General features: G+C 40.5%; 1 protein-coding gene across 2 annotated transcripts in view; it reads right to left on the bottom strand.

The window, feature by feature from the left end:
• The window catches only part of trappc11 (trafficking protein particle complex subunit 11), a 36,916-nt gene that overhangs the window by 6,355 nt on the left and 12,542 nt on the right, over positions 1–18,019 (bottom strand). For both annotated transcript variants that reach the window (XM_073486640.1, XM_073486639.1), the window contains exons 11-24: positions 17,811–17,904; positions 17,622–17,701; positions 12,462–12,540; positions 10,918–10,972; positions 10,541–10,686; positions 10,177–10,238; positions 7,260–7,392; positions 6,856–6,986; positions 4,046–4,171; positions 3,760–3,950; positions 3,480–3,628; positions 1,255–1,376; positions 904–1,023; positions 112–177 (exon numbers count right to left, since the gene is read on the bottom strand). In XM_073486640.1, the coding sequence (XP_073342741.1) occupies positions 112–177; positions 904–1,023; positions 1,255–1,376; positions 3,480–3,628; positions 3,760–3,950; positions 4,046–4,171; positions 6,856–6,986; positions 7,260–7,392; positions 10,177–10,238; positions 10,541–10,686; positions 10,918–10,972; positions 12,462–12,540; positions 17,622–17,701; positions 17,811–17,904 (1,554 nt within the window). The remainder of the gene's footprint in view (positions 1–111; positions 178–903; positions 1,024–1,254; positions 1,377–3,479; positions 3,629–3,759; positions 3,951–4,045; positions 4,172–6,855; positions 6,987–7,259; positions 7,393–10,176; positions 10,239–10,540; positions 10,687–10,917; positions 10,973–12,461; positions 12,541–17,621; positions 17,702–17,810; positions 17,905–18,019) is intronic.

Genomic DNA, 18,019 nt, shown 5'->3' with positions numbered 1-18,019 from the left:
TTGCAACACATAAACACTGGCATTAAGCAACAACCTGCACTATGCAAAAACTTAATTGCCAACTAGTACACTTGCTTTGTTCATAAATAAAACAAAATATCAACTACAGACCTTGGTGGACAAAAACTTGACAGACACCTCAAACGGGACCACTGTCTCAATGGTAACGGTCTCATCCTGGAAGACAACAGAACAAGAGAGGAGTCAACCAGATTAGAAACAAGAACTCCTTTAACATAGACTAGGGCTGCCCAGAGCGGGACCTGTGGCAGTAGATGACATGCTGTAGGGTTCGATTTGGCTGGCTGAATGTTTCTAAAAAATGTTGTAACATTAATGAAAATAAAATCATAATATCAATAGCTGTTTATGTCGTTTTATTTTTTGTGAGGCTTTAAATAGGCACCTAAGGTGGCATCTTGCCATGGCAGCCTTGGCCATCAGTGTATGAATGTGTGTGTGAATCGGTGAGTTTGATCAGTGTTGTAAAGCCCTTTGAGCAGTCAGTAGACTGGAACAACACTGTAGAAATACAAGTCCATTTACCATCTATGTAGGATCCCTAATTATTATTTTTGATGTAATCTGAGCACAACAGTGACCCATAACAGCAGAATTACCCTTTGCGCAGGAAGCCAGTCAGTAAAGGAAACTTGGGATCCTAATATGGAAGCCTGTACTTTTTCACTTGCCAGAGAGGCAAGTTAAAAAAAATTAAGAAACTTGAAAGAGTATCCTGTTAAAACGTTAACATCTTAGTACAGCACAATAGGTGCTTGCTTTAGGCCCGTGGTCCATCATCAAGTTTTAGTTTTGGCCCTCCAAGAGAAAAAGCTTGGCCGCCCCTGACATACACACACAGATGGCTAATTGTTAGCTGTGCAGGGCAGAGCGGGTCTTTACCTTATGACATTTGCAGACAATCTGTCGTCCTTCCACTGTGATATCAATGCTGTAGGCCACATGGAACAGGAAGACCCTCGGACCAGTTGACACACATTTCACATATACACATTTCTCCAACTACACACACACACACACACACACACACACACACACACACACACACACACACACACACACACACACACACACACACACACACACACACACACACACACACAGGTATTACTACTTTTCACAGTGGGTAAGCTAAAAAGGGCAGGTGAGTATTTATGGAAGTGACAATGCAGAAAATGTGTTACGTGAATTTCTATGGAAATCTAAAACACTTCTTTCCCAGTGTGTGTGTACCTTTTCTCCTGGTTTCAGATCTCCTAGAGGGACATCAGGGAGCAGGGCAGGTGCAGCGTCGTCACAAACCTTTGAGCCATCCAGTGTCACATGTGTGGTCTGGCTTAGATTGGCATCCTGGCCTGGACAGACCAATCAGGATAAACACAAAACCATTATTAACTGTTCTGACTTTTAGGCATTTATGTTCCTTAGTTTTAGTTCAGAGAACCCCCCTGTAGTGTTTCTGTTTAATGGTACAGTCCTATGATGCAACTTCCTGTCTGGACAGGAACACAAACATTGCATGTGGGCCCAGGAGGTTAGATTCAGCCCTACAGAGCACAGGACGTTCATCTGTTGCCATCTTATTGTTTTGCTATGGAAAGCATCGCCTTTTCACTCCATTTTCACATCTTCATGCACCTCGAGTCTGAAATAAATATTTGGAGCTAGAAGGCTATATCCTGACTCTCATGTCTTTTGTGGAAGGAGTTTGGCTAGCTGTCTAATTGAGGTTTTTACACCTTAACGAGGGCAGTATATTAACTATACACTGATGTTTATCATACATTTGAAATAACAGCAGTTTTCCATTCCAAATGATTCTAACTGAAGCCTATTTATCTGCTATCCCAGATAGAGGACTCTAATATAAGACTGTTTCATTTTTCTTGTGAAAAGATGAATTCACTCTCATGTCTGTTAAGTACAGAGCTGAAATCAAGACATGGTTAGCCGAGCTTAGCATAAAGACTGACAACAGAAGTAAACAGCTGGTCTGGCTCTGTACAAAATAAAAAACATAAACCTACCACCACCTAAAGCTCACAAATTAAAGTGCTGTATCTCAGAGGGCTATTCCAAAAAAGAAGGTTCAACAAACTCTGAGGCTAACCCTGAACTCCGAGTTGACTTACCCTGTGAAGTGAAACTCTGAGTTTTCAGTTCCAGAACAGCTGATCTGAGTTAGGTAAGTCGACTCTGAGTATGTTAACTCTGAGTTGAGCTCGTGCCTGACGACTAGTAAAAAACCATCATCAATGGAGCTCCGATACTAGTAACACGGCTGTGGCCGTAATAAAAATCACTGACAGAGTTTTAGATGCGGTCGTCTTTTCATTTTGAATTTAACATCACTTTCTTTTATATTAGCCTTTGAGGAAGTGGTTGACTGTTGTTCAATGTTTTATTTTATTTTATTTTATTTTAGGCTATTTTATTTCATTTAAATCGGCTGAAAATGAAATATAAAAACAGTCTCACGATGGCTCCTCACTTTGGTTTTATTTCACATATTAAACAAAGTAAAAGTTTATTCAGTGGATATTTTAACTTGTAGTAGCTTTTACCACCAACAGCTGAGTAGATGAACATGAAGTGGTGCTCACCTCCACCTCCACCACGTCCGCCAGAGGCAGAGGAGCTGGTCCTGAGTCAGGTCGCTGGGTGACCAGAGGCTGAGGACAGGCGTCACTCACCCCCAGGACCCAACATTAGAGGCAGACACACACTTACTGTCTACAGATTGAACTAGAAGTCATTTAATCTTATACTCAAGGCGGCGGCAAACTAGAAACACGGACTTTGAAATTACGTTGTTGGAAAAAATACAATAGGCTATACTGATGGTTACTTTTGTAGCTATCTGTGGGAAATAAAGAAAGCCAAATGAAATGTGAGTTATTTCTCTTTTTCTTGCTGCTGGAAGGTGATTGATTAACCTGCTAAGTGATTAAAAAAACAAAAAAAACAAAGAGGATTGTTTAGATCTGAGAGCACGTCAGTGATGACGTGTAGCCTGATATTCGCTGTGTGGCCGGAGAATATAAATGACGGACTGATGAGAAGCGGTCTACTGTTCGGTTCAGGGAGTGAGAGCTCATCTAAATGAATCTAAATTCTCCTCCTGGTGTAAAACTATTTGAATTATTTCTGCTTCAACATGATTGGACTGAGGTGGAAAGGACAGCCGCTGTCAGACAGCTCCGTCAGACTCAGGGTTTCGTCAGGTAAACCTGCCAGTGAGCAGGTTAGGTTCACAGAGTAAGTTACCGCAGTAACAGACCCAGAGTTTAAGTTACCTCTCTTTCTGGAACTGAAAACTCAGAGTTTCTCTCATCTCAGGGTTAACAAACTCAGAGTTTTCACAAAACCCGCTTTCTGGAATACCCCCCAGGTGTTTGATCTGTACACAAACAGAAATATAAAATCAACCAGTTGTAGTTACAGTGACATCAGTGTACCTGGTTTGAGGCCAGCTGTCAGTTTGACGTCCTTTGCCATGCCCTGCTCCTGTGATTGGATGGTGATGCTGATGCAGTACATTTCATTGTTGAGTGCAGGAGGCTGGTGGCCCAGCTGAACAGAGATCTTCGGGACTCTGGAGATGATCCTATACAAACAACAAACAAACAAATATTTCTGTCGATGCAGTGTGGATAATATCTAATACTGAAGACACTGACAGATAATGTCAGAACATTTCTAGAACCACTAGGATTGTGTTGTGTCTGAAAAAATTACATGGTACTGTGCTGCATGCTCAGGCTGTCCCAGTCTGGCTCTTGACGTGCCTCCATGCAGCGCCCCCATCGACGTGATGACCTGCCAGCCTGCAAGGCTTCATGGGCAGAGGCTGCATCTCCACCCGCCCCTCTCCAGCTCACAAATACACAGCGGCCTTCATTGCCCAGCATTAGTTCAACACCTGTCATCTAAATGAGCATATCCAGCAAAACACACAGTCAGTAACAATCATTCTCTCGGTCTTTCTCACATGCAGACACAGGCACACAGACACACACCCCACCTCAATCTTCTTGCCAACGTCTTCAGTTTTTGCTACAAAGCTGAAGTTGTAGAACTTGGCTTTTCCTGGCAAAAGGCTCATATTCCTATGATCTGAAGATTCCACCACACACCACTGGTTGTACTCCTGCAAGCACACACATAAATAGAAAACACACAAACACATAATAGCTTTGTCATTTTCAGAAAGAGATAACCTTTGGTTTGAAGGTTTGGTCCCAGGACTGGTTGGGATATTTGTGTCGAGTCAGGTGCAATTAACTCCTACCTGCAAATTTCCAAAATAATATTAGAAATTCAAAATAGGAATTTAAAAAATATTCCAACAGCTGTCCTTTAGCTCTCACTGAAACTGCTGCTTCGCTTCTTTGTTAACACCCTAAAAATAACACTGTTAGAATATAAATGCTAGTTCTATAACATGGAACACAACAGTTGTGAATCAGAGTTGGACCTGTTATTAGATTCACATATATTGTACGTTGATAGACTCCAGCGACAACTGTTACCACCGCCACTGGTTATTTGTAATTCTTTTCATTAATACTTCAGTGTTTCCCCTATATTCATGTAGCAGAATTTTAATTTTTTTAAGAGAGGAGAGGAGGAGGAAAGGGGAGGAGAGGAGGAGGAGGAGGAGGAGTGGAGAGGGCTGCATTTCATCTTACAGGTAGCCTATATTTTTTTGCCCTATGGAAGCTTCATATAGCTACAGGTCAATAAACACACGTAAAAGCATATGAGCGGAAAAGAGAGGATGCATTCTTACAACTTTAGAAACTAATGTTATATTATTTTGCGCTGTCTCACACTTGTAAGTAAAGCATAGAAATGAAGAGGACTCTGTCTTATAACTTTAGAAACTAAAGTTGTATTTTTTCCTCACTACTGACTTTACTCACTTTACTACCAAGTAAAGCATTAAGCATATAAACGTCATATAAAATGTCAGCTTAATGATTATAACAACAAGCATCGGGTAAATGTCAACACTGAAGCAAGCAATGCTGAACATGGAGTCAGGATCATCATTCTTGCAGAAGGTAAAAAGAGGTCCTACAACTTCACGAGAGTGGCACACAGTAACGTAAAAGCAAACGCAGTCATTTGTTATGAAAACGCAAGTAAACACTTATCTGAAATATTCCACATGCACCGATTGTGTTCTTCATCCTGGAGGCCGGCCTACTGTGTGCAAGGGGCACTGTGACGTGACAGCTGTCAATCAATGATAGCTGACAGATTCCCTCAGATATATTAATGATTATTTAGACAAAATTCATAAAAAATCGTCAAAAATGTAATTGTTGAGTAAATGTTATTTTATCACTGAAAATGTCGTTACATTTCAGTAAATCGTAAATAGCCCCGTTTAATAATACAACATCGTAGTGATGCAAGTTAATTCTAGAGAAAAGGAGAGTTAAGAATGAATAATTTAAGAAAAACTGACAACTAGCTAGCCCACACCTAGTGGGTGATAGGGGTCACACAATAAATAATAGGCTAGCTTGTTTGTCAAATCACATAGGCCTAAATCCAAGGGGGGTGCAACTAGTGATGGGAATTCCGGCTCTTTTAAGAGGCTCTTTCGGCTCCCAAGTGGCTCCTCAGATATTTTGCTGCTTCAATTAATTTATTACCAAAAATAATGTAAAATGATGTGTAAATTGAATTACTAATGTACAAAACATACATTATATCAAATGTTTATTATTTATATGGCTTATTATACTCAACATGGAACAGAGTGCTACAAAAAATAAATTTTAAGTACATAGCCTTTTGCACAAACTGTCTCAGAGCTCTGGGTTGTAGGTCCAGGTGGTGGTGTACTGTAGACACTGTAGACGCTGCAGCAGCAGCAGCAGCAACAGTTGCAGCAGACAAACTGGCACTTTCATTAACAGCAGGTTCACTTGTTTGTCTTTTTTCTTCCAACTGCACTGATGGATGTACAGTTCTAATGTGCCTGTGCAGGATATTTGTAGAGCCTGCTCTATATGAGACTTTAACCTTGCATACTCTACATTCATTTTCTCACCTTTCCAGCGTGTTGTCTCTGTAGCCTCTCTCTCTCTCTCTCTCTCTCTCTCTCTGTGTGCGTGTGTGCGCTGTGTCTGTAACCCCCCCCCCCCCCCCCCCCCGCTCAGTGCGGACACACAGACACCACCACACATCATGTAGTTGACCAATCACGTGCGTCTTGGACAGAAAAAAAATAGAGAAAAAAAAAGAAAAAGAAAGCAGCTCCGGCTCCCAGGCAGGAGCCGGCTCTGATCGTTCACTTCAAAGAGCCGGCTCTAAGAGCCGTTTCGTTCGCGACCGACACATCACTAGGTGCAACCTCTCATCCTAGTTAAAATATGATTCTCCCCCCAGTTTATCACTGTAAACACAACTAGCAGTGTTTGCAGTAGCAATGTAGTCATTCTTAGCTGGCAGAGCTACGACACATTTTTCTTTCAGCACACATTTGGTGTCCCCTTCAGGAGTTTCTCTTGATAAAATGTCTGATTTTGCACCTGCATGTTTGAATTTTCAGTGATGTGATGTTTAAAAAACTGTCTCTTCACACCTCATCTGTACTTACAGCCCTTTTGATGCCGGCAGACCGACAGAAAAATCCTGGACGTCACACTTTGCGAACATACAAAAACATTTTGCACGCATGTGACACCTCTGCTGCTACAACTCCATCCTAGGAGAAAAACTGTATTTTGTCTTTCCTGTGTAATCAAAGTCCTAGAACCAGTCACTATGGCTGATACTGGAGAATTATTTTGCCTTTTATTACATTTGTTAAGTTACCTGGTTACTGAGGCTGACAGCCAGCTTGTTGAATGATACAGGATGAGGACAGTCAGCTCGGAGGAAAACCTGGAGTTGGATTGGCTGGTCTACATTGAAACTGGGAGACTGGAACTTGGCCTTACACTGGACTGGAGTCAGAAAGGAGAGGTCAGAGTGGAAACATCCTCATGGAAAGAACAATAATTATGATACAGTTTTTAAAATTAATCAGTCACGTATGTCTCACTAAACATTGCTTAAGAGGTAAATTATTAGCCTCATGCTTGAAGCTTTAAAAAAGTAGTATTTCAGGAGGAAAAATTATCCATGTTTGTAATTTTTATGACATTATATTTATATATTACATTATATTCATTAAACCTAATAACATGGTTCCTTTGACTGAGTGTGTGTTTACTAACTGAATGGGATATAGTCCTGCACTTCTATAGTCAGCTCCTTTGATCCTGCCAAAGACATGTGGTCGCTCCACAGTGACCTGGCTGCACTGACAGACGATGAATCACACTCAGGCTCAGCATCAGGGACCTCATTCTGAAAATACAAAGACAATTTAAATGTGTGTGAATTATTTTAAAATATATTTGCTGGTGTGTGAACTGGTCAACCTGTGGGCCAGCTCATCATTTGTTGGTCAAAGTGTGGCTTCGCCTTGATGTGTGACTAATTTCATGAACTGCATGCGACATAAGGAGTCATCCATGACACTTTTCAATAAAAAGAGTTGGGACATCCCCCCAGTCTATGATACAGCATTTAGAACCCCGCAGATAATCTTTTCTTTTGTACCAGTATTGCTACCCTGTCACATGAAAGCTACATTCCATGCATTTAAATCATGTCCTCCCTAAAGACAGTAATATTCTGACATCACTCCGTGCTGTCTTAGTGCTTTGATGCTGCCATACATTTTGAGGCTACTAATTCAGATATTCTAATCTCAGATATTTTGGTATTGATTACCTTGGATGACTGTTTGATTTGATGAACATCGTGAGCAGGGTGGAGCCCTTGGTCAGTGTCATATGTTCACTCATTATTTTTAATTAATTAAATAATTACTTAATCATTATTCTATCTGGCAAATGAAAAACAAGTTAGAATGTATTTTTTTCTGCATCCACCAAAATTAAAAAGGACATTTGTCATCCTGTCTTCCGTTTGAAAGGGAAAATCTCATAAATAAGGACAATTAAATGAAATAAGAAGTCAAATTTACATTCTTTATTTTTATGTATTTATTTTTCTATCTCTCATGTTGTCTTCCTGCTGTGTGTATACAACTGGTGTTTTTGATGAGTTCTGCCTGCCTGTTGCCAATTGCGTGCACCTCGCAGGAGTGTGAACAAATAATGCATGCATTTTTTTAAGACTCTTTAGGATGAAACACGTTTTCTAGCTTATGATCTGGTCTGTTTTGACTGGAAATCAAGAATTTGATACATCTAACAGTGTTCTATGCTGAAAAAAACAAGTGGATGCAAATCTCGTCGAGTAAAAACAAAACATCTGCTGATAATGCATTCACATTGCAATTTAATTCCTGGAGATTAACAAACCAAATGGTTTTATCAGCACATATATGTACTATTTTTACCCGACAGTTTGAATATCAGGTCAATGACCAAAGCTTAAATAACAGGGGATTACTTGACAGCCAAAAATAGTTCTGGTAAATAATGGATTCAGCCCTCAACACTCAGTAAGGACTAGTGTTGCTTTCGTCAACAAAAATTATGACTTAGTATCGTCGTCAACAAACCTTTATCGCGTGACGGAAACGAGACGCAACGTAAATGGTGGTCATGTGACGAAAACTATAATCAAATATATAATGCAATATTGTTGACAAATAAAAAAGGGACTAAATGTGGTTTACAAAATAAAAACTCTGCTAAAATATCTCTTCATTTTCGTTGACCAAAACGAGACGAAACGAAATGTTTTAACGTTATTTTGTCTCGCTATTATTATTAATTTGCAATATTTCTGTTTCCTGAGTCTCAATTCAGGGGCTGCATCAGGTTGCACTGCGCAGACGCAGGCGACGTCGCTTCCTCAATCCCCACTCGCACAGCATTATTTAGACGATGCAGCTGCGGTGGGTTAACGTTAACGACAACTCAAGACACAAAGTTAAGTCTGACACAAAGAATTCAGTAGCCTACTATCTGTTATTTGTTCTTTTCTGTCAACGAATTCCCATCTCATTATATCTCCCTAAGGTCCAAACCATTTGTAGTGTTATATCTTGTAATAGTTTTTATGATGCAAAATCTGACTTCAGTTTACAAGCAATACAAGTCACAGACACACACATTTTATTTGCACTTTTTTATTATGTTATTGTAGCTCGAGCATTCAAGCACCTTGTTTCTCTTTAAGTTAAACTTGAATGTAATGTCAATTTTTTCTGGCATTGTCATTTGAAGCTGTTTTATTTATTTATTTTATTTAAATTTATGTGTGTGTAGCTACTTCTGACATGTTTGGTAGGTAAAATAAATGTGTTGTAAATTCAAATCAGAGCGTCTTCCGTGTCTGGAATTGAATGTATTCTTGAGTCTGTAAGGTAACAATAATATAATAATAAGAAAACCTTGTTTGACTTGTGAAATGGGTGACTTAAAGAAAATGTTGGTTTGGTCTATTCTATACTAGGTACTTGTACTATATTAACTGGGTTAAATAGAATTGCATTACTAAAAAGAGACTAAAGTACAATTTTCATTGACTAAAACTAGACTAAAATGTCATCAGTTTTCATCGACTAAAACTAGACGAAAATAGTCATGGATAATTCTGACTAAAATAAGACTAAAATGCTCAGACTTTCAGTCGACTGAAACTTGACTAGACTAAAAAGAGTATAAACGTGACTAAAACTAATAAAAACTAAAATGACAATTTGACACAAAGACTAGACTAAAACTAAAATTAAAACAGGCCGCCAAAAACAACACTAGTAAGGACACTTCAAATCAAACTGTCATAGTAATAAAATTGTGTTATCTGCACATACTTTATTTGAGTTTGACAGAGTGTATTTAACACAACAGTAATTTTGCCATATTTAAAAACACAAAAGCTGAAGAGTTTGCCCTTATCGACAGACACATTTCAGAAAAAATTCAGGAAATGTTATTTAATGTTATTTCATTTTGGTCTCCTTATTTATTAGATTTTCCCTTTCAAGTGTAAGATGGGAAAACAAAAGTATTTTTTAATCTTTGGTGAATACAGAAGAAAAGAAAAGCTGAAATTCTTTTCAATTTTTTGGTTGCCAGTTTGAATTGATTCAACCAGCCCTCTACTCACCATCAGGACTTTGATGAGATTCTTCTCAATCCTCGACTTTTGTTCCTCCTTCAAGGTTGAAGCTGAAAGATAAGATGCCTGCACCGTTACCTCTCCTTTCAGCCATATTATCTCAAACGCAATGTTATACTTGCTTAGAAGGGCCTCAGGGGACAATGCATTTCTAATGAACCCTGAGGAATAATAATATAAATTCATCTACACTTGTGGCTACAGTTGTGGAATCTTATCAAACTGTCAAAGATATCAGTTGGAAGTCAAATGAAAAGTTAATATAGTCTGTGTAAAACTGCATTACTTCCATCATACTGGAAGTGGGTGACACAGATTTACTTATAATGGCTCAGTATATCCTTCAGCTTACCTCTGCCCAGCAGCTCCATGCAGTATATGATGTAGTCTTTAACACTGGCCATTAGATAAGCACAACGCAGAGCTGTGGTCAATATGGCTGTCAGGAGGCCCCACCACCGCTCTGTGCGATAGTCGCACATCACATAGTCCAACAGCCTGATAACATAACACACACACACACACACACACACACACACACACACACACACAAATACTCAGATCCACTTGCTAATAAACAGACATTAAGGAAACATTAAGCATGCACATCTTACAGTTTAAAAGATTTCAGGTGCAGTATCACTTTAAGGTGAGACTCCCATGACTTTTCTGAGCATCTACATGAAAGTTGGAGAGTCCTTTACTAGCCCAGAATGTATTTTGACTTACTTTAGGGCTTTGGTGTAGTCTTTTGCGTGGTAGTACTCCTCTCCCATCTGCACCACTATATAAGAGACAGAGAATGACATAAAATACTTAGTGGGCTTAGCTTAGCTTAAACACAAAAGGGGGCAAATAAAATGATAAGTGCAACAAAAGGAGCTCCTTTAAGCAACAATTTATTGATGAAAAAATAAAATGTTTAAAAAGGGTGCTTTGATGAGCTGTGATCACATGACACCAACATAAGGTCAACAATTTTCATATCCTACATGGTTCACCCAAGTATAAAAAATGTCATGAGTGCATACTTCAACATGCAGTATATAATGACAGAAAAGGGGAAGAAAAGGGGAATGTAAGCCACAGCCTAAACACACAAGTCTCATTCCAATGCAAGGGAAGACTGGCGTTTTCGCGGCAACGTAAAGAGTCTATGTGAATTAGAGTTGTTTTGATTCTGAAATCAGAAATGACGCCGATACTGCCAAAAATGCAGGTATCGGTATCGGCGGGTATGTCAGTCTTTGTACCGATCTGATACCACATAATGTAGAAACAGGACCCTGCTACTCCCCAGTTAGCTCCGTTAGCTCTGCTTAACGTTACACACCAGAAATCAATTCTTCTTCGCTACTCTAAAAGCCAACACAGGAAGTTGCCCCTGGCAACTACTGCTTATAGAGCGGCACAGAAGAAGTTGATTTCACGTGAGTCAGACAGGGCTAGCAACATGTCAACTATATGGCAATATTTTACTATGGATAACCCCACCAGTAAAATGGCGACATGTTCAGTATGCAAGGCTGTAATTTTGAGGGGTGGCACGAGTGTTGCCAATTTCAACACCAGCAACCTTATAAAGCATTTGAAGACGCATCATGCGAAAGAGCACTCCCCAAACTTTATGAGAAAGTGAGGGAACACATTTCATGTAGGCTGAAAGGCATGCAGGCAATCAGCTTTACTACTGACATTTGGACCTCTGACGTGTGCCCCATGTCTTTGCTGAGTTTGCACACAGATTATTAAACTTAACATCACCGTCAACATTTGCCTTTCAAAGTGCGGTGCTGCAAGCAAAAGAGTTCCGTGACTAAGTTTTAAGGGAATTATTTATTTAAGTTGCTGTTGCACTACTGTTCTAGGCTGTTCTATTTAAAAATTGGCTGCACTTTAAGTTTTTAAAGGAATTGTTATTTATTCCTAGATTTCCTTAATTGTTCTTTGTCGGTTATGACTGACTGTCAAAATAAATAATAAAAGAATGTTGTATGGAAATCATTCTCTGCAAGGTTTTACCTGAGCCAGGCCATACAACAACGATAGCAATCATATCACATCCATACAGGGTTACTGGTATATACAGTTGTTAAAAGAAAAAAAAAAGTCTTCTATTTCTTTTTTTTTCTTAACACGCCCTGGTATCGGATCGGTACTCGGTATTGGCTAATACCCAAAGCCCAGGTTTCGAAATCAGTATTGGGAAGGAAAAAATGGTATCGGAACATCTCTAATGTGAATGGGCCACAAGAAAGAACAATTATACTCACTGAGGTGACTCTTCATTCGAGGGCACTTATACTTCTTAAACTGTGCAACAGCGTTACTGAGAAGTGCTATTATCAGCTCCTGTTGGGGCAGAGAAAGAAAGACATGTCTTAATGTGGCAGTACAGTACAACCTAACAGTAGCTAGAGGGGGTTCACATTGTGAGGTAATTGACAGCAGCAGGAAGTGCAGCTTTCTGATGTGTGTGAAGCCATTTGCTTCAAACAACTTGTTCCTCAGAATTGTAAAGATTGCTACTGTGCTCCTTTGTTTACACTTAGGATGTGTGTAATATGAAAGATGTTAAAATTATATATTAATTGAATACACAGTGGGTCTCATTCATGAAACGTGAGCAGAACGAATTTGTGTGTAAACTGTTCGCAGACGGAAATTTACGAGCATCTCGCATTCATCAATATTTTAGTAGCTCCGATCTTTTCGTAGCTACTAACAAAATCTACACATGCTGCTGACCACGTGTAGTGCTTGTGTAAATTTAAGAATGCACATAAATAATGCTTGTCACTATTGGAAATTACAATTTAAATTCATATTGCGCTCTGTTATGTACACAATACGCAGATGCCTTTGAAACACGTGATATAGCCTAAACATATGATAAAAATATAACACATTTAGTTAAAGTAGTTGGCAATTGGCAGGTTTAAGATCCAGATTAGGTTCGTGATTGTGAATTATCTATGTAAATCGACTCAATAGATTACACGTTCTTTCTACATGTTGAATGATGATAATAAAAATATAGGCTCCAGTGGAGGCATGTCGCTGTCTCCGCCAGGTATAATTCCTGACAGAGAGGTCTCCCCAATTATCCCCGCGATGCGCTCGTCTGCAGTTGATAGCTGCGACTGTGAGCCTCCTCCTCCTGTGGCTGATATATTTCTTTTGTGTGAGGTTATGCGTTTCTTTGCCTCCAGTTTCATGTCAAACCATTTACGCTTCACCTCGGACATGGTTCTTTGGACTACAGAGACAATATTGACGGCATCTGTCACCTCCCTCCAGGCCTTCGCTTTGCCTGTCCCTGTCACACCACTGCTAACAGATGAAAATACTTTTTTTTTCTTAATTCCACTTCACCCAAAAGTATTTCTATCTCCGCTTCCGCAAAGTTCTTTTTTCTTTCTCTCCCTTTCTTCGTTTGCGCCATGACTGACAGGTCGACTGGATGCATCTACACCTCCTTATATGGTGGTCATTGGCAATTCATGGGCGGGGATTTATGCTAATAGCTGATTACCGGGAGCGCGCTGTCACTTTACGATGGATTGGCATTCACGATCATACACACGTGTTTACGATCAGATCTGAGTTTCCCGCGGTGTTCATGAATCCGGAGTAGGTTTTTAGTAGCGTAGGCTTTTATGTGCAAATCTACGCACAAATTTACTAACGTTTCATGAATGAGACCCATTGTAAGTAGCAAGTTGAGTAATGGCTGCCTTAAATGTATGGCTGCACTTATCGATTATTTTTTTATCGATTAATCTAATGCTTATTTGCTCAATTAGTCGATTAATTTAATGACTAATTTTAAGATTCATTTTGATTATCATCCTGAAACTACACTGAAGAAAAATATAAACGCAACACTTTTGTTTTTGCTCCCATTTTTCATGAGCTGAACTCAAAGATCTAAAACTTTTTCTATATACACAAAAGATCCATTTCTCTCAAATATTGTTCACAAATCTGTCTAAATCTGTGTTAGTGAGCACTTCTCCTTTGCCGAGATAATCCATCCCACCTAACAGGTGTGGCATATCAAGATCCTGATTAGACAGCATGAATATTGCACAGATGTGCCTTAGGCTGGCCACAATAAAAGGCCACTCTGAAATGTGCAGTTTTGCTTTATTGGGGGGGTCTGGGGGGGGGGTCAGAAAACCAGTCAGTATCTGGTGTGACCACCATTTGCCTCACATCTCCTTCGCATAGAGTTGATCAGGTTAAATGTGACTTTTTGTTAGTGTTTTTAGTGTGTCTGTTCAGAACATGGTGGCTTATGTTATGTTGGTAATTGTCATTTTTGTGCTGGTTTATAGTGTAACCATTAGTGAGGTAGCTGTTACATTTCCTGACACCAGCTGTTTTATCCCCCATTGAAGCGCACTCTGCTGGACAAACTATGTCATTACACCAATTTTATATTACCCCAAGCATGTTTTTCTCCATTATAGTTTTTAAATATAAAGTTTTCATATCGATGCATATCGGACAATATATACACTGAAACCGATATCTGTGAGAGGCTCATATCGGCCGATAAATCGGTCAGGCTCTACTATTTTGCACAATGTTCATTTTGTGTCCTTCAAGGAATTTAGATGGTAAAAAATTCCAAGGGGTCATGTAACTTAAAATGACCCTGCTTGTAGTGTATTGTGAGAAACATGAGAAAACCCTGCCTGAATAAACTCAGTCCACTGCATACAATTTAAAGGTGTATTTATCATTACCTTGGTTTTGCATGTAGTGGCCACAGACAATTGCTCTCTCCTTATCCTTCCTAACTGGTTCTTCTCTAGTTTTGTGCTCTGCTAGTGTCCTTGTCACTACTGGTAGCAAGAGGCGATACCTTCAGCCAAATCAGGTTGCACAGTTTGTCCAGCTCCTCAAGGATGGCACATCCATACGTGTGGTCACAAGAAGGTTTGCTGTGTCTCCCAGCACAGTCTCATGAGCATGGCAGGGATACCAAGATACCGGCTGTTACACGAGGAGAGTTCGACAGGGCCGTAGAAGGGCATCAACACAGCAGCATGACAGGTATCTGGTGGTGCGGGGAGGAACAGGAGGAGCACTGCCAGAGCCTTACAAAATGACCTTCAGCAGGCTACTCAGTACGTTTACATGATGCTAGAAAAAGTCGGACTATGGTGTTAATCTGACCGATCCATCCATTTTTTCACCATTCACTGTGCAGCCCTTTTGCTGCTTCTTAACTTGTTTGGTACAACAAGACATGAGGGCCCAACGTCCACTAATGGGACCTGTGCTCACATCCCAGCACCGTGCAGCTTGACTGGCATTCGCAAACGAACACCAGAATTGGCAGGTCCGTCCCATTGGCACGCCATTCTCTTCACAGATGAGAGCAAGTTCACACTGAGCACATATGACAGGCGTGAAGGAGTCTTGAGATGTAGTGGTGGTGGGGGTTCAGTGATGGCCTGGGAAGGCATATCCTTGGAGGGTCACACAGACCTCCATGTCGTAGCCAACAGTACTCTGACTGCTGTTAGGTAACGAAATTAAATCCTCAGAGCGGCTGTCAGACCTTTCCTTCCTCCTGGTGCAGGACAATGCCTGGCCTCATGTGGCCAGAGTGTGTAGGCAGTTCTTGGATGACAAAGGCATTGACGCCATTGACTGGCCCTCTCGTTGCCGAGACTTAAATTGTATTGAGCACCTATGAGACATTATGTATCGGTGCATACGACGCCACCAAGTACCACCACAGACTGTCCAGGAGCTCACTGATGCCCTGATCCGGGTCTGGGGGGAGATCCCCCAGGACACCATCCGCCGACACATTAGGAGCATGCCCAGATGATGCCGGGAGTGCATACAGGCACGCAAGGGCCATACACACTACTGAGTCACATAGTGAGTTGCTGTGATAAAATTCACACAAGTTGGATCAGCGTGTGATTTCACACAAATTTGTTAGCTTCCTGGCACAGACTTATTTCTTCAGCACAGTCCGCATGTTCTCGATGGTCCCTCTTCATTATTCCATTTACTTTCTTTGGAGCACCAGATCCACTGGAAGCAAAACAGCCCCACAGAATAATACTACCAACACCATGCCTGACGGTAGGTATGGCGTTCTTGGGGTTAAAGGCCTAACCTTCTCACCTCCAAACATATTGCTGGTCATTGTAGCCAAACAACTCACTTTTTGTGTCATCTGACCACAGAGTTTTCCTCCAGAAGGTTTTCGCTTTGTCCATCAGCAGCAAACTTCAGTCGCTCTTTAAGGTGCCGCATTTGGAGCAAGAGCTTCTTCCTTCCACGGCAGCCTCTCAGCCCATGGCAATGCAAAACACACGTGTGTGGACACTGAGGCCTGTCTTCCAGAAGCTTCTAATTAATCTTGGACTTGCCTTTTGGTGGTTTTTGGCTGACTGTTGACCATCCTTACCAATCATTGAAATGGCTTCAAGTGACTTTCCTGACTTGTTCAAATCAATAATGCACTCTTTCAGATCAATGCTGAGCTCCTTAGACTTTTCCCATTGTAGTGTTTGTGTTAATGGGTGTATCAAAGAACCCCTTTTAAAATGGGCCCAGAAAAGTCATCATCCGTTATCAATCATAATCACCAAGAAGAGGTTTACAGGCCATGCTCCAAAGCAAATTTGATTGATACAACTATCTATGATCATCAAAATGAATCATTAAAGTTGCTTTATGTATATTTTTGACCCAGCAGATTTGGTCACATTTTCAGAAGACCTATAATAAAGTCATTATTGAACCACTGAAAAATGAGTTGAAGAAATCATTGGAACTCAAGGCTGCCATAATATAGATGTTCTTTACAAGTGTATGTAACTTTACACCATGACTGTAGCCTGTCCACTCTCTCTAGCCCAAAGACACTCCAGCAGCATAGAGCAGCTCTGGAGGAGGAGTAGTATAACCCAAGATGAGCAGCAGCCAGCTGGTCAGAAGGGGACTTCAACAGCCGAAGACAGCGGTGCATTTACTGGGGTAACTACAGGTCACAATCACCTGTGTTAACAGAACCGCTAAGCACCCAAGGAGAAGATGGAAAATCTGATGCTACTAAGCGGACATCACATTCCTTTTGGTCCGTGTCGTTGCAATGTACAGACATTTCTGGCAAGGTGCATGTCTATGGCATAGGGCAAGCATCTATGTACTCAAGATTAATCAAGAATGTATATTAAGTAAAATATGTCTTGATTTACTTATTTGCAAACCCACGTATTTACATAATCGATGATGCTGATTAGGTGGCCACAGCCCTACTTAAATGGGACAGTGAAACAGTGAGCTACACTATGGCCACAGCTGTGTATTCAGTGTGTGTGTGTATTCAGTGTGTGTGTGTATTCAGTGTGTGTGTGTGTGTGTGTGTGTGTGTGTGTGTGTGTGTGCATTCTTACAGAATGTGGTACATCCCTCTCTTTAATCTGCAGGGCCAGAATCCCCGCCTTCTCCTTCTCTGCATCTGGAGGATCAATACCTGGAAAAACAATAATACACAAGCCTATTTTACATTTCTAACATCATGTCAGATGGACAAAAATATCCTCTCTAACACTTTAATTGGACATCATACAAACTGAACATACTCTGGTGTCCTTGTCTCCAGGGTCTCTGGCCATAGAAGTCCAGTCCTCCACTCTGAGTGTCAAATGGTTCGGGGGAGGGATAACTCGCTCCAGCCTGGAACAACCAACCCAAGAAATTAAACCAACTGGTCTTTTGTGGCTAAGGAAATACATAGAAGCTTCATAACCAAAACGGTCATCAAGTCAGGTGAAAGGTGGTAAATAAGATT

The sequence above is a fragment of the Pagrus major genome, chromosome 18 (assembly GCF_040436345.1).
Source record: "Pagrus major chromosome 18, Pma_NU_1.0".
In the NCBI taxonomy this organism is placed as follows: domain Eukaryota; kingdom Metazoa; phylum Chordata; class Actinopteri; order Spariformes; family Sparidae; genus Pagrus; species Pagrus major.
This window is presented reverse-complemented; position numbering and strand designations above follow the sequence as displayed.